Below are 25,950 nucleotides of genomic sequence, written 5' to 3' on the forward strand. Positions count from 1 at the left end.
TACATCCTTATACATTCCCCACTTGATCCATCCCCCAGTCTTCTGGGACGTCTTCTTCCACTCACAGAAGCTCTTAGTTTCAGCAGCACTCTTGCGGGTACCAGTAGCCCTCTGTAGAAATCCACAACAAAACATCAGTCAGGGTTTCCATGTTCAAGGTGCAAAATATTTTTTTGAGCCAGGTTGCCCATGTTGCAACCTAGGGCAAATGCTAGGTTGCACATCCAAATTTCAGGTTGCTCCAGCAACATTCAGCAATTTCATCAAATTAAGCTCGTATGTAGCATATAATACTACTAATATTTCAAAATATAAATTAGATAGTATTGTGTTCCCATTGACCTAACAACATCTTGTTTAGCCAAGGGCAGTGTGTGTTTTGTGCCTTTTTCAGCTCAAATTCCACGATCTATGAAGGGTTTTGGATGGTTTAAAATGAAGAAGTGTTGATTTCTTTCAATTGAAGATTTACCGAATTTTATGAGAGTGACACTGTGTTTTTGTGTGCTTCCAGGGCTCCGATTGAGATCTTTGGCTCAAAATATAAGGTTGCACACTGCGCTACCTGGGTTTGGAATTAACTTGCACCAACAGAAATATTGTTGCACTGTGCAACGTGCAACCAGGTATTTTGCACCCTGATGTTATCAACTTTGCTTAGCAAACTTCTCAATATAATGTGCATGCCTACCAGGGCGTCTCCAGCTTTCAATTTGTTTCTGTCCCACTCATTGTTTGGAAGCCTAATGTTGTTGATTTTCTTTGTTGAATCTGTCACTTTTAGCTTACAAAAATACTTTTCTATCCATTTCATATTGTGAACTTCAGATTTTTTGGATGGACGAACAAGCAAATTAAAGTCCCTGGACGGAAGGACATTGTAGTCCAAGGATTTGATGAACTGGACAAAGAAGTACGATGTTTATTGCACATTCTTACATTGAGCATTCATTAGGCCTTAGTTGGTTTACAAAGTTTAAAATGTCTGCTAAATTGAATTTTGTCACTCAGATTTCAGACAAAAAGACTTTATTGGGAAGTCATCAGATAAATCTTGAGACCTATCATGCTATAATAGTGCAATGTGGACCAGTCAGAATTGCCCTGAGGAAGTTGACAGACGGTCACTGAAACATTGGTTGAGTATTCTTATTCAAGAAGACCTTGTGTGACCAAATAAAAAGGCAGCAGATTTTTGCCAGTGTCAATCGGGTAACTGGAAGTACATATCAATCGATTCTTTTTCAAATGACGGGGTGAAAAAGACTCAGAGCGGGGCGCTAAAGAAACACAGTCTGCTTACATTTTCATCAAATCGAATGATATATCAAGTTGTGAACGTTGTATTTTTCATATTACTATACTCAGTACGTCAAGAGCTACGCACTGATGTCACACTTGAAGGTGGAACATCATCATCAAATGGCTTTTATTGTCAACAAAACTCTCGAGGCCAGGGGCTGATTTGCGGTTTGTTTCACAGATAGCACCGCCACAATCAAAACAAGTTTTATTCTCAATTACACATTTAAAACAATAGAAAACGTGCTTATTCACGTGCTTCCACATACGAATATACACTTAAGGTTTTTAAAATATACAACATTATCATACAATCTTACATTAAATATATCTTGGCTTCAGCCATGAAACAGGTTTAAAAGTTCAGGAGTCTAACAATATGTGGAATGGAATCAACTTTGCTTGAATTTCCAAATGGCTAGTGTCTCTTCCATTTTTTTGAATGACCGGTGTTATATCAATTTTTGTCTATGCCTTACCGAAGGATCGATGGTGGCTCTCAGAAGGTACATCTGGGTGAAGAAGTCGTCGAGCTGAGCGGAGTAGTCCACGGTGTGAAGGCTCTCGTCGTAACCATACTTCATCTCATCCACACACATCAGTCTGGAAATACAGATCTGGTTTACTAAATACAGACGAAGCCACTTAATTGCACCCCGGATAAACGCACATTCCATTTAATTGCACCGAATCCCAAAATCCCAAACCGGTTCCCATTCACTGCATTGTTAGTGCCTCCGTATATATGCACCATGCATGTTCACCAATTACGGATAACTGCACCAAAATTTTTCAAAAATCCTCGACAACTTAACTAAAAAGGTGCGCTAAAAAACGACAAACGTGGTACAAACGAGCCGATACCTGCCGGTGTAAAGGCGCAATACGCACATCAGTCTGGAAATAAAGATCTGGTTTACTAAATATACAACTGGAAGGTCTACGCCAGGGTTGTCTCCAGCTTTTTTCCGTCCCACTCATTGCTTGGGAGCCGATTTTTTAAATTTCCATTGTTGAATTTTCATCAGTTTTATCGCATGAACTTGATATTTTTGGGACGGAAAGGGTTGAATTTTTTTCCGTCCCAACAAGCAACTTTCCGTCCTGGTCTATGCTGAGAACAGACCAGCCTGGCTAGCCCTATGCATGTCTGCAGCCGCCATGCATCACACACGAATGCCTGCAAATGATTGATTGATTGATTGATTGATTGATTGAAATATACACATTCCTTTTACAGTTTCATTTTTCATTTCACAATGTGCAAGCATGTCCAACCCCCAGGTTAATTGGGGTCCCCCGAAAGTGCGAAATGGAACGAAATGGAACGAAATGGAACGAAATGGAACGAAATGGAACGAAATGGAACGAAATGGAACGAAATGGAACGAAATGGAACGAAATGGAACGAAATGGAACGAAATGGAACGAACTAAAACAACATATGTTACATTATGAAATGAAATACCAGTAGATAGCGACATATAAGGAGTAGACCGGAACAGGAAGCATTTTAAATACAGAAGTGAGTGGTAAATACATAATATAACGTGTTTTATTTCTTGAAACTATGTGATGATATTAAATACAACGTTTTTGTCGCGTTTGTGTGGCTAGATTCTTCCTTGAAAATGGAGGCGCCGCGTGCAAAGAGATCCGCCGCTCTTCCTTGTGTACCAACGATCTGCAAATAAACTGCTGCAAATAGCATGGGAAAACAAGCAAATGGCACTGAGTATCGAAGTTAGAACTAGATTATACAGTTGGTGGTAACATTGCATCTCATAATTCACCAAGAGGGCATGAGGCAAGCGTTATTTTATTATTCATACAGCGTGTTTGCGTGTTGCGGGACAAAACTCTTCTCTCCCAAATGGAGCCCCGCATACAAATGATCCGCCATTGTTGCCAGCGCGACGGAACTGTGGGCGTGTTACCGACAGGTTGAATCAAACTCCGACTTTCCAGTTATTTACATACGGTTTTAGTCCATAACTAGTACGTAGCATATGCATATCTCCGCAACAACGATTTTTATACAACCAATTCTTCGGCTCAAAGTCAGACCGCTGTCGGGGAATGGACCCCTCCGTTAATGACATGCAAATGAAGCTCTACGCTGCGTCACCAATTTCACACATTTCACACTCCATTCAAACACGGACGTGGAGTCCTCTGGAGACATTTCTGCTTCCCTGTTCCCGACAAAACAAAGGGAGGGTGTGAACGAGGAGGACATGTATTTCACGGTTCACACAACACGCAAACACGCTAGCTGTATACATAATAAGATAACGCTTGCCTCATGCCCTCTTGGAGATGCAATGTTACCACCAACTTCTGTATACTTCTGTAATCTGGTCCTAACTTCGATACTCAGTTCCGTTTGCTTGTTTTCCCCGCTATTTGCAGCAGTTCATTTGCAGATCGTTGGTACACAAGGAAGAGCGGCGGATCTCTTTGCACGCGGCGCTTCCATTTTCAATGAAGAATCTAGTCACACAAACGCGACAAAAATGTTGTATTTAATATCATCACATAGATTCAAGAAATAAAACACGTAATATTATGTATTTACCACTCACCTCTGTATTTAAAATGCTTCCTGTTCCGGTCTACTCCTTATATTTCGCTATCTAGTGGTATTTCACATCATAATGTTACATATGTTGTTTTAGTTCATTCCATTTCGTTCCATTTCGTTCCATTTCGTTCCATTTCGTTCCATTTCGTTCCATTTCGTTCCATTTCGTTCCATTTCGTTCCATTTCGTTCCATTTCGTTCCATTTCGTTCCATTTCGCACTTTCGGGGGACCGGTTAATTGGACGCTAACTGGATAGTGAGTGAATAAATGCAAAATGCAAATTCGAAATCAACATATCTTAAGATGCATCATCATCATCTTCACCTGTTGCTCCCAGTCTCAGCGCAACAGGGATGCACAGGGAGAAGGTGGTGGTTGAGCGTTAGTGGGGTCGTGTGCCGTAATGACAGGGTGTTGGGCCCAGAACCAAGCGGTCCCAGGTTCGAATCCCTTGACGCCAACGATGTTGTGCCCTTGGGACAAGCACTTAACACGACTTTCCTCACTTCACACAGTTGTAAAAATGGGTATATTGTTCTATGTACGTGGCACTGTTAATCACTCAGTCACTTCACTCTCTCCCATAGCTTAGTCAGCCGTAGGGGCAGCATAGCGTTCGGGAAAGGTTAATATAACTTATAAAAACTTGAGTGCAGTGCCACGTCGTCCTTGTCTGTCAAAAAGCGAAGTAAAATGAAAAATAAAGATGGACAGAGACCTGTTGCTCCCAGTCACGGCGCAACAGGGGTGCACAGAGATAAGATGGCGGTTTAGCGTCGGCTTGCTCTCGCAGAACTCGTCCACGCTGTTCTGGCGGAGCGAGTCGAAGCACTCGGCGCGGTCGCTGCCCTCGAAGGAGCAGCACTCCCCGAGCTGTTCCACGCGGCGCTGCGTCACCTCGGCGCTGACGGTCCAGTTGGACGATATCTGGGAGGTCGGGTTCTCGGCCAGGAAGGAAACCTGGATATCAGCAGTAAAAAAACGTTGTTGAGGTCAAGACAGTTTTTTATTTATTTTTGGTACTTTTTGGTATTTTTAGGCCCCACCAATTTGATTCCTTGGTTCTCTGACTTTTTAAAATGATGATATAGCAAGCAGAAAACATACAAGTAAAGGGAAGGAAGGAGAACTTGAATGTGACTGTATTCTATCCATAAATTTAAACTGAGTGCACCCAAGGTGTAAACCTGGTCCTCTGGCTTTCTTTTCAACATGTTTTTCCACTTAAGCATATTTTCAAAAGACCCGAGAACTGACATATTAAATTGGTGTGGCCTTATGTAGAAAGTGAGGGGAAAGTCAGGTGTGGGAGGAAAACTTAAAGTGTTAAAATGACTGGATCTTCTTGTTGCTTCTGTTAAGGCTATGGAAAAGTATGTTACAGTATGCAGTAGACATACAAACTTTCTTCATTAATTATGCAAATTAGATACTTGTTTGCATAATAAGTATCTAATTATATATATATATCATCACTCAAGCTATCTACATACCAAAAAACATCACCATCCATCTACCCCTTCTAGCAATAGACTTTCTACAGCATATGATAGTCTGCTCACTGAGTCACGTGTTCTATCTGCATAACGTGACGTCATAGAAGCAGTACTAGTATTATATTATATATCATATATTGCTCATTTCTTGACAAAGACTGGAGCTGATCAGTCGAAAATGTGGGTAAGTCCAATTTTTGTGTTGGCAGTTGCAGTTCAATAATATCAATCATCTCAATTGGTCAATATCTTAAGCTCCAGTTAGAGCGCCCTGCACTATAGGGAGGCACGAGTACTAGTGGTCCGATCTCTGTCATTCGTGATAAAGACGAATAAAGTCGAAACCGGTCGAATTCCGTCTCAATGTTGTCATTATCCAGTTGCAGTTCAACTTTGAGTCAGAACGACATCTACAAACACAGGTGAACTTTCAAGTGAAAATTCTACTACTGTAACAGTAGGGGTGGATACCGGTACCGGTTTGGCTTAATAAGGTCCAAGTCCAAGTTTAGGTCCAGAGATTTAGATTCAGGTCCGGACCTGAACCTGGACCTGATCCTGTCCAGTTGATGTTTTGTTTTATTAGACCAATGTTACGTATAGAGAATTAATACTGACACGCACGACTACAAAAGTTTCTTGGTGATGAGAAAACTTTCAAGATAAACCAGTGTTTGATATTTGAATGTTGCACTTATTCTAAATGCCTTTTTTGTCAGAGGGGAGACTCAAAACACTTTTTATCAAACAGAATAGAAAAATATATTTGTACTTTGTTCAGTTTTTTTTTTACTCAGGTTTTTGGCTTCAGGTTTTTTGGACTCGGTTCTTGGATGTTATAAAGGTCCGAATCAGGTCCAGCGAACCGGTATCCACCCCTATACTACAGTTTACCTTCTGGCAGATCTTCTCCACGAGAACATTGTCTTCTCCGCGGGGGACCACAAACCACTTGGAGTTGATCTCGCCCCAGGAGTGCCTCTTCTTGTGGACAGAAGACACTGGAGACTTCCCTGGCATAAATGCTCCTAAGGTAAAGGTAAAGGTAAAGTTAGTTTTCAGACGAAAAGAAAACTACTCTCCTCTTAACATCACAAAACCCACACATAACAGAAAAAGTGGGATCATTCGTCTTCCACTGTCTCGCAAAAAGAAGCCGAATCCAGTAAACTAGAACTTAGTGTCAGTAGTTAAGACTAGAGTAGTCATATGTTATATTGTTCATCATTATCTGTTTGTCGACTCTGTGCTACGTATACATGTACATGTACTTGCAATTAGCCTACAGGCAGGAATTTGCATGCTTAACTTTCTATATAATACAATGTTAAACTTTATTGCAACACTAACATATTCACGGATCAAATTTTCAATGACCACTGTCACCTTCTTCAGGATCAATAATGACCAATCACTGCCTTCCAGACGTAAACTCGCAAGAGCTACAGACACATGACTTTATTTACAGTCACATTAACAGATACGTGACGTTAGCAATTGGTCAAATGTGCCAGGAAGTTTATAACGCCCACTGTCTCTGTTGAGTGATGGCTGGAGTGTTCTGATGTAGATGTTTGTATATTGTCTCTGTGGTTCCTTTTTTAATATGGGCCCTTGGCCTGAGTCAAAGAATATATATAAATGAAAAATGATGTATACGGCCTCCTTTATACCTCTCATAAAGTAGTCATCCGTGAATACGTTAGTGTTGGAGGAAAGTTTAGCATTGTATTATGATTACTACCAACACAGATGAGCTTCCATGATAAGGTAAAGGTAGTCGTATAGCAGGGTTCCAGCCTGTAACTGGAAATGTAGATTCTGAAACGTTCGCAGTGGTTTTATGTTCATGGTTTTCGCGGGAAGCGTGTGTGTGAGCGTGTGTGTGTGTGCGTGTGTGTGAGTGTGTGTGTGTGTGTGTGTGTGTGTGTGTGTGTGTGTGTGTGTGTGTGTGTGAGAGAGAGAGTTACCACATATGTGGAAGGATTGAGATAGTTCCATATCAGGTGTTATCTACGATAATAGACTATGTGGTTGAGCTACTCAAACTGTGATGGGCCCTTTTACACTAATATTGATAGGTGCGGTGGTTTCTTAAATACACTGTGTTGTATTCTATATTGTACATACTAATAGTAGAAGCAGATTAGTGTGATTAGACTTTCTTACTTACCCATCATCATCTTCTTGACCATATCACACTTCATCAGCTGTGGAGAAGAAAAATTTAAAAAAATGAAATTCTCATCCAAAGACCTGAGACTAATTGTAAATCACTTTAATATAGCGGCAAGAAAATATAGTGGTTGGGGGAAAATGGAGTAGGTCATGGCACTTAATTTTGACGGTGGGAACAAACATTTAAACTGTCTCAAATATTATTAGTGATCAAATATTTGTGATGATGAAATTTTAGCCGTTGATAAGTGACCGTTAAATCTGTTAAAATTAAGTTACACTTTAACAAATCAAGACTTATACAGTAACCAGAAATGCTCTATTTACTTTTTTCAAACCTATTGTAATTCAGAATTAGTTACTAGTATAATGCCGTTTCAAACAAGCCCTCTGCAAACAACATTCTGTACCCTGAAAACATTGAACATAAAGTTACAGTACTGTGAAAGAAACAAGAATTACAGTATAGGGTACTGTAACTCTTGATTTGTTACCTGTAACTTAATTTCAGCTGATCTAACAGTCACTATATATATTTAACCACTAAAATTTCATCATAGCAAATATTTGATCACTTACTAACATTTGAGACAGTGATATTTGTTCCCACCGTTAAAATCAAGTGGCGTGACCTACTCCAATTTCCCCAAACTGCTATATTTTCCTGCCGCTCTATCAAAGTGATTTACAGTATTTGTTTTTGAATGCTGCAAACTAAAACTAAGTACTACAGTAACTATACTCACCCAGCGGAAGGCAACGTTAGTGAAGTCGTTAATCTGATTGTTGTAGAAGCCGAGTTCGGAGGTGAAGTCGCGAGTGTCGTTCTTGACGTACGGCCGCCACTCCTGGGCGAAGCACGACATGCGGTTGGCGTCGTTGCTACGGCAACAGCGGTGAGACGGGACGTTGGCCTTGATGTAGACGACGGCCTCCTCGATGTACTTGTGGAGGTAGCTGCCCTGAGTCATGTTTAGCAGGGTGTCCATCCACTGGTCCTGTAGAAGGGAAGACATTTTTTTCAATTTGATCAGGATTAGTTCTGCTGCAGTTCCGTAACAAGCCGCTAGGGGCCCAAAATCTAATCATTTTCAGGTCTCATCAAGACCTTAACCCACATCCATCCATCCACTGGTTTAATAACACACATGGCTTGAAATTCATTTTGGGGAATAGGCGGTGCACTTGTGCACCTCACTTAAAGATTTAGGTGCACAGAAAGAATTTTCATCAAGACCCATACATGTGTGCCCACATCCATCCATAAACTGGTCCTGTAGCGGGAAAGAGTTGGGTTTTTTTATAACACGCAAGGCTCGAAATTCATTTTGGGGAATAGGTAGTGCACCTGTGCACCTAACTTAAAGATCTAGGTGCACAAAAAGAATTTTCATCAAGACCTAAACATGTGTGCCCACATCCATCCATAAACTGGTCCTGTAGCGGGAAAGAGTTGGGTTTTTTTATAACACGCAAGGCTCAAATTTCATTTTGGGGAATAGTGCACCTAACGTAAAGATTTAGGTGCACAAAAAGAATTTTTATCAAGACCTATACCTGTGTACTACCCATTCATCCATCTACTGGTCCTGTAGTGGGGAAGACATTTTTTTTTATAACACGAAAGGCTCGAAATTCATTTTGGGGAATAGGTAGTGCACCTGTGCACCTAACTTAAAGATCTAGGTGCACAAAAAGAATTTTCATCAAGACCTAAACATGTGTGCCCACATTCATCCATGGCACTGGTCCTGAAGCAGGAATGAGATTTTTCCGATTTGATCAACCATAGCATGTCCAGAACACGAAATAGGAAGTTCTGCTGCAGTACTGTAACAATCTGCTGGGGACCCCAAAACTAATCATTTTCAGATCTCAAAGGGTGGCAACGAAAACTCCCTTTGCCAGTTGGATACGGTCTTATAGCCACTAGATTAAACAATAGCCAAGAATAGAGATGGTTACTGACATAAGCTGCAAGCTGTAACATAATATAGCGTTGCGTACTTACATAAAAACACCAGATCTGAACTGGACGTTAAGGTTCAAGTAAAAAAAAACTCAAAAAACGTTTTGAAAACCCCAGCTTACCGCGTTTGCGTACATGTCACACAAGTCGTTCAGCCTCCCCTGCCTGATCCCTTCCAGACAGGCAACGGCTTCCTGACCCTCCAACCGACAGCAGCGCTCCTGTCTGTAGGCCACAAAAAAAACAGTTACTCAGCGGTAACGCAACTCCGCTGCTTCTGGATCAAACTCCCCAGATCCTGGGGCCCGAGTTAAATCCTAGGGTTCACTCCAGCTTGGACATGTTGTAAGGGATTGCATTTATCATTTCAGATGGTGACGTAAACCCAGCGGCCCCGTGTATGAGGGAGCTTCGAGCATAAGCTTCAAGTGTCAAACCTCTGCATATAAAAGAACCCAACACACTTATAGAGAAGAGTAGGGGTGACTTGATGCACTTGGACAAAAAAAAAAACGCGAGCCGTGGCGAAGCCGCATTGCACTACTAGCTAGTACTTGAAAAAGCATCATGCTTTACCTCGTTTTAGGATGACTGCTTTTTTTTAATCACCTTTACCAAGCAACTGGATATGATTTCGGAAACGAACAGACGTTTCAGGTAGCATCCACTACCTTTCGTCAGTGACATTGAGCAAGATTTGTTGAAAAACAGGTTTTTAACCCAAAACTATGAATTGATAATGCTAACACATGAAGGCAATTTTGGATCTGTATCTGTATCACCAGTATAACTGCCCTGCGGCGTAACACACCAGCGCAAATCTAACTTCATGCATTGTTTAAAGCTGTCTAATGAGGATTCTTCTAGGGTACGATCTACGATCCTTCTAGGAAAATACGAATAGTTCAATCATAGAAAAAAAACAATGGCAAATTAGACAAAGTGAAGACAAGGTAAGCAAGACAATAGCTCCTTAGACCCTTGCCAAACTGTCGTCTAATGTAGCATTAATGCCAGCAATACATACGTACATGTATGCAGCACTAATGCTTGGTTAGTGCACACTGCCATGGTAATTATGGTTGTCCAAGTACCACTCCCTCAATGTCCTAGCAGCATAAATCCAGCATAAATGCCCAATGTGCTCAGCTAAGGTGCGTGTAGTGCGGCATTAATGCTACATTAGACAACAGTTTGGCAATGGCTCCTGTCGTTTCCTCACCTGTAGGCGAGCATGCTCCAGTTCTGCATGGGGTCCTGGCGCAGGAGAGCCTTCTCCTCGGACTCCTCAACCGTGCAGGTGGTGTCTTGCCTGGGGATAAACACAGGAAGAGCAAGATATCAAAACCAGAAGTTCTGCTGCAGTACCATAACCGACCCCTAGGGGGCTCATAAGCTGATCGTTTTGAGGCCACACCTGACCATGAACGCAGGAAGAATACGAGATATCAAAACCAGACGTTCTGCTGCAGTACCATAACGGACAGCTAGGGGGCTCATAAGCTGATCGTTTAGAGGCCACACCTGAACATGAACGCAGGAAGAATACGAGATATCAAAACCAGATGTTCTGCTGCAGTACCATAACGGACCACTAGGGGGCTCATAAGCTGATCGTTTAGAGGCCACACCTGAACATGAACGCAGGAAGAACTACATATGAAAACCAGAAGCTCTGCTGCAGAATTGGAACTATGATTTGTAAGATTTCATTATCAATAGCAACATCAGAAGGGTGACGTTCATTGAAACGTAATCAGGAAATGTTGGGATTTGGTGACACATGCACTTTAAGTTAAACAACAAACAACAGTGGGGAGAAAGGTACATCTTCTTTCCTTAACATCTGTATCCACCAAGCGGTACTTTATTCTATATTCTGTCTGAAATCTCATGTTATATGTTACATGAAAATGTTGTCATACATTCATGTACCTATTATTGTCATGCATCCATTGCGAATACGACGTGAGATTTACATATTTTTCTTCTGTCACGTGGTATTCGCAATGGAGGCATGACCATAATGAGGTACATGAATGTATGACAACATTGTCATGTAACGGTATAACATGAGATTTCAAAGAATTTCTTAGTACAAGTACCTGACTTTCTGGCAGAAGTTGGATGCAGTTTCATTGTTGAATGCTGGGGGGCGCTGTGACAACACGTTCATCCGAACAAAGTTCCAGAAGTTCTTCACAAAGGTGACGTTCTTGGTGTAATCAGTGCTGTGAATCTGCAAGGATAAAAACAGAATAAGCGTGGGATCCTAAATTGTCAGCATTTGTATAATCTCCAAGCAGATCTATAGGTTGCAAAGACCGTATCAAACTGGCAGAAGAAGTACGTTTTGCAACTTGGATTGCTATACAAGCTCCTTCTTCCAGTTGGATACGGTCTTTGCAATCCATTGGGCCTGGTTGGAGACTAGCATGTGTATACTCTGTCAGCTGTCAAGGTGGCCAGGGGCTCATCTGTGTTGGTAGAAGTCATTCTGAAATAAGTTTCAACTCTGATTTAGATTAGAACAGCCACATGCTATATCGTTCCTCATTGTCTGTCCGTGCTTTCATGTTACATGCATGTACTTGCAATTAGCCTACAGGCAAGAACTTGCAATAAACTTATAGTTAATCTCTTTATTTGATTTGCACTCTAAAACAAAAACAAGCGAACCGACTTGTGAGTCGTAGCTGTAGCCAGACTGGTCGACACAGGACATGCGCTCGTCCCCTGATAGCTTGTGCATGCGCTTTGGCTGTAGTTTATCACATTGTCGCTAGGTGTCGTTTGCTATTACTTGATTTGTGCTTTAATATAAAACAAAAACAAGTAAACCGACCTGTGAGTCATAGCCGTAGCGTGATTGGTCGATGCAGGACATGCGCTCGTCCCCGGACAGCTGACAGCAGGGCTTGACGATCTTGCCGACCATGGGGAGGTTGAAGTGGCAGAGCTGGTCCACGTTGGTCTTCCTCATCTCCTCGAAGCAGGACACCTACGAGAGGGATTACAGAAGAACAACAAACTTAGTTCCATGCCGTTTGGTGGAGCGTTTGGAAAGGACGTTCACTTCTGATTCAGTGTTCACAGAGGCCGTTTGACTAGGGGTGGGTACCGGTACCGTGTACCGGTACAAAACCGGTATTTCTTAATGGACCGGTCCAAAACAAACGGTACGTAAAAAGTCAGTGGACCGGCCTATGGACTGATTAGAAAATTCATAGTACCAGGCTACAAGCAGGCGGCCACATAACTGGTCTAAGAAAATACAAAACAGCAGATTTAACGAGTCGTTTCCTAAGACTTTAGCTGTGAACCATATCTAGAAACACTTAAAGGATGAGTAAACGGATGGCGAGGAGAGTATAGTAATTTTGAGACAAAGTGCAAACCTAAGAAATCATATCGTTCCAGACATGACGTTTGGAGACTTTTACGTGTGTCTCGCTCTCCAAAATATGATGTACTGCGACACTACTATAATCAGGTACAGGTACAGGTCGGGACCTGGACCTGACCCTCTGGACCTGGACCTGGACCGGACCTGAATTTTATGTACCGGTACCCACCCCTACGTTTGACCATTCACAGACAGTTCCAATCAAGCACTGTATGTTTCAGGGCCGTTTAGGGCCGTTCAAGACGTTCAGAAGCGTTTGTCTAACGTCATGCGGCAATTGGGCCAATGGACGTGTCCACCCCTGGATGAAGTACGTGATTGATCGTCATGGAAACACTGACCTGTTCTACACCGGTTGCCAAGCAACACGCCTGCAGGTCGGAGACGCGCTGCTTGGCCAGCAGTTTCCCGTCGGGCCTCCAGCTGGGCTGAGCCTTCTTTGCCCAGTGACCGTGCCTCATGGACTTCCCAGCCCACTTTCCAGCCATCATCTTGCCATGCATCTGAAAATATATGTATGGTTACATACATGTATGATATCACATTGTAATCAACATTGCACTTGCCCCCCTCTCCCACTTTCATCTGAGTGTCATCAGCTAATCTTGCCTGGTATGCATCTGAAAATATGGTTACATAATTACGTCATGTATGATATGACATTGTAATCAATGTTTCACTTGCCCCGCTCCCTCAACTTTCAACCCCGCAGTGAGAGGCATCTTGCCATGCATCTGAAGATATGGTTACAGTAACATGTATGATATGACATTGTAATCAAAGTGAACTTGCCCCCCCATAACTATCATGTCACTTATCTTGTAGTTGTATGTGTGCCATAGTCTTTGTTTGTTTTTGACATTTTTAACATCAATAAAAGGATACAAAAAGAAGAAAAAACACTACCATGTAGTCTTCCTTCTTCTGCTGTTCCTCCAGCTTCTTCAAGGTCAGGTCCAGAACGGCACAAGCCAAGGTCACGCCCTTCGCATCAGTACCCCTGGGGGCGATGAAAATGGGGGACTCCAGGGGGGATTTCGGGCCGTGGCCGTAGACGGCCCATACGGTGTCCTGATTCTTCCAGTGCTGACCACGGGCGCCGTGAGACTTGCCATGACGACCGCCGCGATGATATCCACGTCCTGTTGGGGAAAAAAACACAGCTCTTCAAGTTTGTTTGTTTGTATTTCACACCCGGTAAACCGCATCAAGGCGTAACACGCCAGGTTTGTACTGAAGTGTACAAGCTGCATATCCGAACAGATTTATATGATCCACACACACCGGGAAGGACCCCTACTCTTTTCGATAAGTGTGTTTGGTTCTTTAACGTGCTTGAGGTGTGGCTCTCCTCAAACACTGGACCTCCATTTAACGTCCTATCCGAGGGACGTCCCTAACCGAAGCTAGGTACTCATTTTCACCTGAGTAAAGTGGGGAAAGTCATGTTAAGTGCCTTACCCAAGGGCACAACGTCAACGGGACAAATCAGGGAACCCTGGACTTGAACCCGGTATCTCTGGGTCCTGGGGCCAAACACCCTGCCACTACGCCACCGCGACACCAGACTTATGCATGAACTTGATAATCTTCTGTTATCTTCAAACTTTTTTTCCAGTTATCCAATGTGTTGATGTCATCATCATCATCATCAGTCGACATGCTTTCGCTACGACAGGGTTATACCGCCCTTTTTACGGGGTGACATCCCCTTTCATTGGCTGTCATACAAGGACCACAGGAAGAATATCTACATTCATAGTGTAAGCCAATTGTTGATCCCAAATAAAGTCTAAGTCAGACAACAAGCAATTCCCATTTCACCAGGAGTTGGAATAGGACAATCTTTTCATCAAATAACAGTCACTCAGGCAACTGGATATGATTTTGGAAACATTTCCAGAATCATATCCAGTTGCTTAAGTACTGAACTTCTTGTTTCTTTCACAGAACTTTATGTTCACTGTTTTCACGGTCACCTCAGTACCATAAACTTATCATCACAGTGAAAAAAACTGTCATAATCATTTATGATTCCTTCACACATCTGTTCTGTAAATTGCCACCACCATAAAGTTATTAAAGTTCAGTGAAAATGTCAATTTTCCTCGTGAAATTTTGCTATGGTAAAGACACAGTCACTGCAGCTTACTAGAAGGTCCAGGTTAGAGGTCAGCTGCATGAAGTGCTAAAGACAGACCTTTGGGGGGTGAATGATTTTGCTTTTTGTGTGAAAATTGCAATTTTGGATGAACTATGAGATAAATCTTGACTTTTTCCCCGTATAAGATTGTAATTAACTATCTGTTCACCACTTAATTATATGATTTAGTAATATTCTGCAGTTGCATTGTTCTTCATTTTGCCAAAATGTCCAAAATGTGAAGGGGGGCGAATAATTTTGCATGCAACTGTAAGATTAAGTTACAATTAACAAATCAAGAATTACAGTAGCTTGCTTGATTATCTAAGAGGACAGTTTCATTTCCATGTTCCTCAGACCATTCCTCAGAAGATTCCTCAGAAGACTCACTGCTGTCTTCGTCCTTAGAGCACAAAAAAATAATGATTAACAAGTTAATGAATTATATTTTACCATGTTCCTCAGAAGAATCCTCGGAAGATTCCTCAGAAGACTCCTCAGAAGCCTCCCTGCTGTCTTGAATGGTCATAGCCGGGACCTTTTCATACCAAGGGGAACTGATGGATGCCTTGTCACAATGCCCCGTCCGCCCATTACATCCGTATCCGTTAGGACAGCAGTGAATACCGTCACTACAGCAGACAGCTTTAGGGAGTGGACAGCAGCCGTATTGACCACTGCTGAGTTTACAGCAGGTGTTTCCAGAAGGGCATGCATATTGGCCACCTGGACAAACCACCTGTGAAACCTCCGCTTCCTACATAGGGCAGGAATTGTTTTTTCATATGATTCAGTAATAACAAAGTCTAGGAAAGGATCTTTTTTAATGATATTAAGGAAAAAGAAAAAAGGTTTGAGTATCAATAATTTGATACCAAACAAATCAAAATTACTTTAACAAAGCTGACACAAAAATTCTTGAGTCCAGGAGGTTTTAGAAGGGGAGCACTGCCGTCTTTACACTTCACAGGTGAAGCCTTCTCATCCTTCAATAGGGCAGGCATTTTTTTTCATATTAGTATCAAAAATAATCTCAGAAAGGATTTTTTTCATGACACAGAAAAAAAAAGAATATTCAAAATTTTTGGTCACTGAGGTATAAATTTACCAATCAAAACTTAAACCTTCAGCCGCCACAAAAAGCTGTAATCCTAATAGTAATACAATTGTATATGAAATTTACCTTTAAAAAAAAAGAAAGACAAACCAACATCTTGATTACGTAATGAATAGGTTCCGAGCATATTTTTGTTCTTTGTATGGATACTACTACCTGTATGAGTTTGTTTCTGTAATAAGTAATTTTGGATAATTCATATTGATTACAACGCCTGTGCCATGCATGTCTGTATGTTTCTGTTATTTTGAAAATTGAATAAAATGAATGTGGAATAAACAACAACAATTTTTTTCCTTGGTACAGAAAAAAAGGATATTCCATAATTTTTGGCACAAAACAAATCATAATAATTATAACCTTCAGCTGCCTCAAAAATTGTAATTCTAGTACAAATGGATGATTAATGAACTTTTACCTTTTAACAAGACAGACAAACAAACAAACTTTTGAGGAAAGGCCTCACCTGTTCCAGAACAGCCGACAGCCAGTTGCTGTAGACCATTTTCTTCTGATGATAGGCCTTTCCATGAGCTACAAAAATAACAGCACTTTGTCAATCAACAGTACTAACTATATAGATTACACTTCACTAAAATGTACAACTTTTATAAGTAAAAGACAGCACCCATTCATAATTACTAAAATCACTAATCATCATTACAAAAATCCTTGTCTCACAAATCAGCCTGTAGGTTTGATGATTTGGTTTATTATTCAAATTCAAACTTTACATCATAAACATAAACAGTCTCACAGCCAACAAGTATATATCGTACATAGTCAGCTGAATTGCACTGTGTGTTACATACAAATGTCGACAATCAGACTACACGGAACCAATACACTAACTTAAAGACGGTAACACAGTCATTTCGAAATTATCTGTTATTACCAAGATATCATTAAAAATTATTGCACAAATCATTGTTATCTAAATTTGTAATTAAACTAAAAAAAAATATTTACATATTTGTGACTATACATACATCTGATATGATTTTTGGCTATCAGATCAGACAAATGTTGAAATCAATGAAAGCTACATTGTTCGGATATCAATTAAGTATTGTTCAAGTTGGGTAGAGCTATGATGAGTCTGTTTTTGTGTTGAGCAGTGATACCATATAGAGTATGGGGCTTTTTTGTATCATTCTGTTTGAAACATTTAAGAGTACTCACCGGAAACGGGCTTGAGCCCCTCGACGCACTGAAGACGTTCGTCTCCTTCCTTCTCACAGCACATGGTGGCCTCCTCGGACACCGTCTCGGAATCCTGGACAACCAAAATCGTACAACTCGACGTGTAAAAATGCATAATATACAAAATGTACAATTCAATGTAAATACGAATTATGAGATGCACATGATGGACATTAGAAGAAGAAGAAGCACACACAGAAACACGCGCACACACACACACACACACACACACACACACACACACACACACACAAACACACACACACACAGGGACAGAGACACACACACAGGGACCAGTCTTACGTAGCTTAAACTAACGAAAACGGTGAGTTAAATTGTACATCCAAAGTCAGTTTGCTGGTTGTGCAAAATAAACAAACAAACAAACAAACAGACAAACAAACAGAACTGTCCTCCGACCTGCAGGATCTTGCAGTAGGAGTTGATTTGCTCGGAGCGGGCCTCCATGAAACAGCTGTTCTGTTCCTCTTCGGTCTCGCTGCTGCAGCATCCCTTCAGCTCCTTACCCGTGTCGCAGATGCTCTTCTGTTGTTTGGGGAGGGAAACAAAATTAAGAATCAAGACCACGGCACGTCCAGGTCAAAAGATACAAAAATTGAAGTTCTGCTGCAGTACCAAGGTCACATACATGTACCAGGGGGCCCACTAACACACGCATGAATGCTGTGCAAAACATAACCTTCTTGGTGAAGGTAATAAAACAGTCCACACCGTGACGGGGAAATCCCATTTCCACACCAACCCCCGTTTGGTCGCTAAGGTCCCTCGCAACGCTCCCCCTCTCTCTCTCCAATTTTAAGTCTTTTATTCCCCATCACATGGGGGTTGGACGTGCTTACACATGGATGGGGGAGCCCCAGAACTCCTCATCAAGTGCAAGTCTTTTTTGCAGCAAGAGTTTTTACGGCTGGATGCCCTTCCTAACGCCAACCCAAACCCTACTGTTGGGACATGGGAAATATGTGTTAAGTGCCTTTCCCAAGGGCACAACGTCTGGGTACTCCACTAGGGATTGAACCTGGGTCTCATTGGTTCATAGCCGGATGCTCTGCAACTATGCCACACAGACGCCACACATGCAAATTTTTCCTAGAAAAACCCCTGCATGAATGATGGAGGAAATTTCATGATTTCTGTACTTACATCAAGAGGCCCCCAGATGTAGGTGATGAGGTTCTTCATGTATGCCCCAGAGTAGGAGCTCTTGCCGGCATAGCTGGACTTGCTGTCGGAGGTCTTGCCGGCATAGCTGGACTTGCTGTCTGAGGTCTTCTTGTCGGAGGACTTGCCGTACTTGTTGTAGCTGTTCATCTTCTCACAGTAGCAGGACCCCTGAACTGAGATGTCCAACTTTCCGCATCCCTTCATCTCTGGGTTGCCCAGGATCTGCAGGTCCTTCTCAATCTGGGGGAGGAAAAAAAGGTGAAAGTCAGTAAACATTACAGAACACTACATGTAGTTATAGTTGCCTCCTAAATGTGTTGGGTCGAATTTTATCATCTCTGGGTTGCTTAGTATCTGCAGGTCTTTCTGAGTCTGAGGCAGGAAAAACAGGCAAAAAAATACATTACACAATGCTAGTTGGTTGCCTCATAAATGTGATAGATCATTTTTTATTTCTGGGTTGCCCAGGATCTGCAGATCCTTCTCAATCCGAGGTAGGAAAAACAGGCAAACCAATATATTAGTGGCCTCGTGTGTCGTAACATCAGAGATTTCAGCCTAGAACCCAGTGGTCCCGGGTTCGAATCCCCTGACGCCGATGTTGTGTCCTCGGGAAAAGGTACCTTACACGACTATCCTCACCCCACCCAGGTGTAAAAACGAGTATATTATGTGTGTGGGTCACGACACCTGCAATAGCTGCCTGTGTTCCACATGTATTGCACTGTTGCAATTCTATTATATAAAAAAAATAAGAAAATAAGAAATAAATAAAAAATTTAAAAAAAAAAAAATTAAAAAAAAAAATTAAAAAAATTAAAAAAATAAAAAAATCATAAAATCATAAAATAAAAAAAATTAAAAAAATCACATTTGGTTACCTCCTAAACGTGTATTCTATTATAATGCTGCTTTTTTGGATCTTATGTATTGTTTTGTTTGTGATTCATCTAATGTGTGACACATTAACAACTTGGGCAGTAGAAATATCTATGAAACTAATTTCCTAACTCTTCAACTCCTCTGCTGTAACATTTATAGTTTTGAAAATAAAGAATGAAGACTTTTATCGTACATTCTTACCCCACTGGGATTAGCACAGGTCACATGTTAACAATTATCATATACATGTAAATGTTATAATGTACATTTAACGTCTAGTGTACTCTTGGCTTCCTATCGCTTCTTGGTAATTATGGGGTCGTGTGGCGTAACGGCAGCATTTTTGACTCAGAACCAAGGGGTTCCTGGTTCGGATCCCCTGCTGCCACCGATCTTGTGCCTAAATTGGGAAAAAAGGCACTTAACACGATTTTCCCCACTCCGCCCAAGTGTAAAAATCGGGTACATTATGCGTGTGGGTCACAACATCAGCAATAGCTGCCTGTGTCCCACGTGTATTGCACTGTTGCAATTCCAATAAATCCAATCCAATCCAATCTAATTGGAGAAAGTAAGAGGCTGTATGATTTGATACAACCCTTGATGTACCTTGTATTGAGCGATGACATCAGTAGAGTCATACTGGCTGTTATCGGAGATGTCTCCACTCCTCAGCTGGTCCATACACTCACTCTTCTCCACTCCAGACATCTGGCAGCACGGGTTCGCAACGCCTCCCTTAGCCGCCACGGAAATCTTATCAAGGATACAGACCTAGGAATAAAAAAACATAATTATGGTCAGAGAAGCAACGCTTGCAAGTCTAAATCTAAAACCTTACAAAGATTTGATACAGCAAGACTTTCCTGTGAGCCTTCTCAAATTGCAATAGCTGCCACGAAAATCTTATCAAGGATACACACCTAGAATTGGTTAGGGTCTAAATCTAAAACCTTAAGAAGATTTGATACAGAAAGACCTCAAATCCGTCATTCCTCGAATTGCAATAGTTGTCATAGACATTGCTCATCAAGGATACACACTTAGCAACAAAAACAGTAGACGGTAATGCTGGGAAGCAACATTTGCCAGTCAAAAACCTTATGAAGATTTGATACAGCAAGACCTTGGTTATTCCTCCGAGCCTTCTCAAATTGAAATAGTTGCTACGGAAATCTCATCAAGCATACAGACCTAGCAACAACAACAGCACACTGTCAGGGAGGCAATGCTTGCAAGTCTAAATCTAAAATGTTAACCTTATGAAAATTTGACACAGCGAGACTTCGGTCATTCCTATGACTCTTCTCAAATTGAAATGACTGAGACACTATCGTGTGACCTGAACGGAAGTGTCACATCAGCAACAGGTCAAAGGTACCCAGTAATATGTAATAGCTCCCGTCTCGGGATGGTTGATAGCCTCTTATCCTGAATCTAAAAGCTGTCCTTTCACAATGTCTTCTATGTTACTACCAGTGTAGTAACAAATTAGAAGTGAGTAAGCTCAATTGGTTCTGGACTAATTTTACTTTCTGGGTGTGCTCACCTCGTTAGCATGCTGGCTGCGAAGCTCGTCGAAACAGGCCTGGCTGTCGTCATGGTTACAGCATCCCTGGATCTGGTCCCTCCTCACGGTCCACAGTTTGCGCATGTTCTCCATCTTTCCTGCCATCTTCTTCTTCATCACCATCATCTTCAGCTTCAGCATCAGCTTGGACCTCATCTCCTCCGGTGCCCTCTTGATCATCTTCTTCAGCTTCCACATCATCCAGTGGGACTTCTTTAAGAAAAAGAGGATGAAAATAAGGAGTTAACATCTGTTTCTCCCAACATCAGAATGTAACATCGGTGTGGCGCAACATTTAGAGCGTTGGACTTTCCCAGTGGGCTCTATAGATTAACAATTACCTTGTAACTTTGCATGTGAATCAATGTTCATGCTGTCCCAGTGTTTGGTATGAGGTAAGAAAAATAGTTGTAGTTTGTGTGTCAAACACATGTACAAGTGTATGTGATTATCAGGGAAACAAGGTGTCCCCTAGGCCTGCAAAAGTGAGGCATTCTTTGTTGTTTGTAGTGTAGGACACTGAAGCCCTGATAGCTCATAGTCTGATTGAGAGGGTGTTCAGCACCAAGGACAGGCATACCAATGTATTACATTTTTTCAACATGTCCTTACTGAAAAGAAACAACAGTTTCACTGTTTCTGTATAAATACAGGGAGTTTTGAGACTTACTCCGTGACGGTTCTCTTCAGATGACTCCTCAGAGCTCTCCTCAGAAGAGCTGTAACAGTAATTTCATAAAAGTTTGATGAAAGTTCACGTCAGACATGTACACAGTAAGATTACATTGTAGTTTCAATCAACTCTCTTCAATGTGTGGCTGTGACAATACACCAACAAATCCCTATAAAAAACTTATAGACAGGATTCTCGTAGCTCAAGTCAATGGAAAAAATATCTTGGAAACCACAAAAAAGTGGTCAAAATGAACAGGTGGTCCTTATGTAGAGAAACTTGTACTTGTACAGGTTTGGCTTTTTTTTACTCAAGTAATGAATCAGGGCTGTCTCCAAGACCAGTTCCTCTGTTCGGAATGGAAATTTGTTTGTTGCCATGGATCAAAATTTTACCCCGTCCGTTAAAAAACTCATTGACATGAAACAAAAAATCTGAACTTGAAATTGATGAAAAATACCTTTTTTTAAATCATAAAATTACTTGACTTTGACTTAATCTACATCAATTTTTCAGCTGTTCTTCCTGTGTTGCATACATCTCATACAACATTACATAATTCACAACGAAAATTAACTACATGGGCTCCCAAACAATGAGCTGAATAGGAAAAAGTGAAAACTGAGACCGCCTGCCATGAGATAGCCTGGATACCAGATCCTTCATGCGATGCAAGACGATAACCCATTTTGGCCAGGGAAGGCCTAGTAAGGGATAGAGATGGCACCTGGTCTCTCTTGGCAGCCGATCTCTAATACATATCGCACGAGAGGTAATTTGGGGCCCGTGTGCTAACTGTGGTGGTGGGGCAAGTTGCTTCCCCTGCCAATGGATTAGCGACCGGAGCGCGGTGGTCTGGCACCCAGGCATCAGAGTCAACTCACCTGACAACATCCTCATCCTCATCCTCATCCTCGAACACCTCGACAGGAATGTCCTCGATCTTGGGCTCCTCCTCAGACAGCGTTGCCGCGGTGATCTGACAGATGTTGTCCACGGCATCGGTGTCGCTGCCACGCGGCGCCATGAACTTGCTGTACGCGATGAACCATGGAACGGTGCGCTTCTCTGTCAATCAAAGGAAAAGTCAACTAAGGTCAGGACACAACGACCAATAGGGTATCATGTTACCAGGGCAGTATGCACTGAAAGAATAAAATATCAAAAGTGAAGGTGCCCTTCTCTGTCAATCAAAGGCAAAGTTAGAGATGAATACCGGACATTCTAGCACAGTGGATAATAAAGTTTGATTATTTGGGGCCAGAGTTCAATCCCAGGGTAGACTCCAGCTCGGACATGTTGTAAGGGATTGCATTCGTCATTTCGGATGGTGACATAAAGCCGGCAGCCCCGTGTATGAGGGAGCTTCAGGCATAAGCCTCAAGCGTCAAACCTCTGCACGTTGCAGTTCAATTTTGTTTCCACCTTTACATATCATTTGGGATCCGTGGCTTATGTTTTTTATCAGTTCCTGAACTTTATTGTTGTTTTTTTGTTCGTATTATCATAATGTATTATTTTGCATTATTTTCTGAAATGCAATAAAAATTAGTCTAAGATTAAAGGAAAGCTACACAAAAAATTAAAAATCCTACTATGCTATGCTTAATGTATTCCAAAGTCCAATTCTTAATCTTATTTCTAGTTGTTTCACATAAGTCTGTCATAGTTCTTGGATTTTCCACTGTTTGCAACTTATGCCGTGCTGATGCCTTCTCACCTGATAATTATGGTACACTGAACACTGACGTCATATAATTCAATCATCAGGTGAAAAATCTAGAACACTGACGTCATACAATTCAATCATCAGTTGAGAAGGCATCAGCACGGCATAAGTTGCAAACGGTGGAAAATCCAAGAACTATGACGGACTTATGTGAAACAACTTGAAATAAGAATCTGACATTGGAATATTGACATAGCATAGTAGGATTTTCAATTTTTTGTGCAGCTTTCCTTTAAGAAAATGATTCCAATGTTCCAACGTACCCTTGGCTTCGCCGATAGTCATACACTGCAGTTTGTTGGATGCCAGGATTCCATGCTCCTCTGGAGTCAGCTGCAAAAAAGAAACAGAAACAACAGAAAAAACTTAATATATGGCAAAGCACCATTAAAATACTAAATATAGCCTGATCTTTTGGGTTTTGAACATCAAATATTTGGGTTATGAGTCAGTCTGGAGACAAATCCTGTCAGGAGCTACATTTTACAACATGTACACAAGAGCTACAATCGGTCATTCTATTTGCACTGAACTAAATAAAGCTGGGCAAAGCTGGATAAAGATGACAGAAAAATGACATAAAAGGAGGAAACATTACATACCACAGGCTTGATGGTGTCCAGCCAGACTTGACGGGCTTGCTTGTAGTTCTTGATCATGAACTTGTAGCAGATCCCGGTGTAGTTCTTGTCCCACGTGGAGTTAGCGATCTGGTGGAAGCATTCGTAGCGGTTCTCTCCCAGCTGGTTACAGCAGGGGTTGATGGGCTCCAGGGCACGGGGGTTCTTCGGGTCTTCCCTGTTTACGTAAAAAAACCAATTAGTTATTAATTATTTGTCGTGGGCCAGAGTTTGACCCCAAGTCAAAATTACAGCATTCTCCGGAATTAAAATCTGATATACGATTTTACTATTCAATGTTGTTTAGCAAGGTCACCATGTAGTAAATGGGGCTCTTAGTGAACCTAGCATTATTAGCTTGGAAAGTCTGTAACCGGTTACACGACCGAGTCTTTCTGCCGGAGATCACCTTGCGGCATGGTGAGTCTCTGAAGATCGGGGATCTCAGTAGGGAGCGAGCATAACTTCTGCATAGTTCTAGTCGTCTTTAGGTCAGTGGTGTAAGGGAAAGTTTTACCTGTCCAGAGAGCGGTCCAAACAGTATTTGTCCACCTTCTCCTGGCGGAGCTTCTCCATACAGCTGACCTTGGCCTCCAGGCTCTCCTTCTGACAGCAGGTCTCGTACTTCACCATGTGGGACTGGGGAGACAGGCAAGGAAACATGGAGATCAGGCAATACTGGGTGTATACATACAAATGTCAGTGTTCTTGCCAGAATTTTTTCACAGCATAGGGGTCAGGTACAGAAGGCCAACTTTACGCAGCGTAAGCTACGAAGAAATTACCAGAGTAGGGAGTCCGGCTTGTTCCCCCGGAAAATTTTTGAATTCATAACCCAATGAGACACTATTTCCTGCATTTTGAGGGATAAATTTTGTGAAGTAAAGTTTTTCCTATGTTACAGCCTCATTCTTAAGCCAAATATGAACTTTTTATAAGATTTATGAAGGGTCACAAGGTTCTTTCCAGAAAGTAACACCCCTATGCTGGTTGAAACACAGCATAGGGGTCCAGACCACAGCATAGGGGGTCCAAATCACAGCATAGGGGGCCCCTATGCTGAAAAGGCCTGGCGAGAACATTGAATGTATAGCCACACCCCGCGCACGTAAAATAACCCACCACACCTTTTGAAAAAGAGCAGGGGCATGCCCCGGTGTGTGATGGTCCAAATCCTTCTGTCTGGAGTTAGTAATTCACTACAAATCACCCGGATGGAGGCCTGGCGAACCTCCATCTCGTATCAGCCATACGGTGATTTACACCATTCACCCGGATGGGAGAACTGGCGCATCCCCGTCTTGTATCAACCAACGAAAGGGTATGTCACCCCGTAAAGGGCGGTATAACACGGTATTTTCTTAACATTTCAATTTGCCCAGGTGTTATTTTGGGACAGTCCATTTTAAGCATGGGCTAAACATGCTGTATTTGCTCGCAAATGTTGCCTTAAGTTTCTAGTTTTACTTAAATCTAACCTTGAAATATGTCTTCATGAACTCGTGGGGAGACGTCCTGTTGTCCTGTTTGGGCTTCATGATCCACTCACACTTCTTCTGGACCACGGGGGCGGACATCTTAGGCATATAGGGCAGGCGGCCGATCTTCTTCATCGTGATGTGGAACTTGATCAGCTCCTCGGTATGGTTGACGGAGTGCACGGTCTTGTTGAAGCCACCATACCTCTCCTGAGCAGGGAGAAACAGAGAGAAAATACGTTGAAGGTAAAACATCCAGGTAATAACCTCATTAACATATCTATTCAGAATCAGAGTTTTGCTATAAAACCTAGTTCTGCCAGATCTTTCCTTAGTCACTGATGAAAGACAGCGGATGCTGTCTGAAACGTCTGATTGTTTCAAAATCTTATCTGCTCTGTTGCTTCAGTAAG

At 41.8% G+C, this 25,950-nt stretch overlaps 1 protein-coding gene across 2 annotated transcripts in view; it reads right to left on the reverse strand.

The window, feature by feature from the left end:
- The window catches only part of LOC136421413 (uncharacterized), a 41,818-nt gene that overhangs the window by 14,228 nt on the left and 1,640 nt on the right, over positions 1-25,950 (reverse strand). Inside the window, exons 3-28 of one of the 2 annotated variants that reach the window (XM_066408694.1) lie at positions 25,538-25,747; positions 24,577-24,698; positions 24,042-24,237; positions 23,703-23,772; positions 22,595-22,778; positions 21,708-21,756; positions 21,017-21,250; positions 20,077-20,241; positions 18,689-18,825; positions 18,565-18,655; positions 17,821-17,946; positions 17,380-17,473; positions 16,664-16,731; positions 15,534-15,837; positions 13,844-14,079; positions 13,279-13,440; positions 12,377-12,532; positions 11,637-11,770; positions 10,754-10,843; positions 9,654-9,756; positions 8,309-8,560; positions 7,558-7,594; positions 6,279-6,412; positions 4,607-4,848; positions 1,782-1,905; positions 4-111 (exon numbers count right to left, since the gene is read on the reverse strand). In XM_066408694.1, the coding sequence (XP_066264791.1) occupies positions 4-111; positions 1,782-1,905; positions 4,607-4,848; positions 6,279-6,412; positions 7,558-7,594; positions 8,309-8,560; positions 9,654-9,756; positions 10,754-10,843; positions 11,637-11,770; positions 12,377-12,532; positions 13,279-13,440; positions 13,844-14,079; positions 15,534-15,837; positions 16,664-16,731; positions 17,380-17,473; positions 17,821-17,946; positions 18,565-18,655; positions 18,689-18,825; positions 20,077-20,241; positions 21,017-21,250; positions 21,708-21,756; positions 22,595-22,778; positions 23,703-23,772; positions 24,042-24,237; positions 24,577-24,698; positions 25,538-25,747 (3,828 nt within the window). Of the gene's footprint in view, positions 1-3; positions 112-1,781; positions 1,906-4,606; positions 4,849-6,278; positions 6,413-7,557; positions 7,595-8,308; positions 8,561-9,653; positions 9,757-10,753; positions 10,844-11,636; positions 11,771-12,376; positions 12,533-13,278; positions 13,441-13,843; positions 14,080-15,533; positions 15,838-16,663; positions 16,732-17,379; positions 17,474-17,820; positions 17,947-18,564; positions 18,826-20,076; positions 20,242-21,016; positions 21,251-21,707; positions 21,757-22,594; positions 22,779-23,702; positions 23,773-24,041; positions 24,238-24,576; positions 24,699-25,537; positions 25,748-25,950 lie in introns of both variants that reach the window. The other variant, XM_066408693.1, reaches the window with a different exon arrangement.

Source organism: Branchiostoma lanceolatum, chromosome 16 (assembly GCF_035083965.1).
Source record: "Branchiostoma lanceolatum isolate klBraLanc5 chromosome 16, klBraLanc5.hap2, whole genome shotgun sequence".
Lineage (NCBI taxonomy): Eukaryota > Metazoa > Chordata > Leptocardii > Amphioxiformes > Branchiostomatidae > Branchiostoma > Branchiostoma lanceolatum.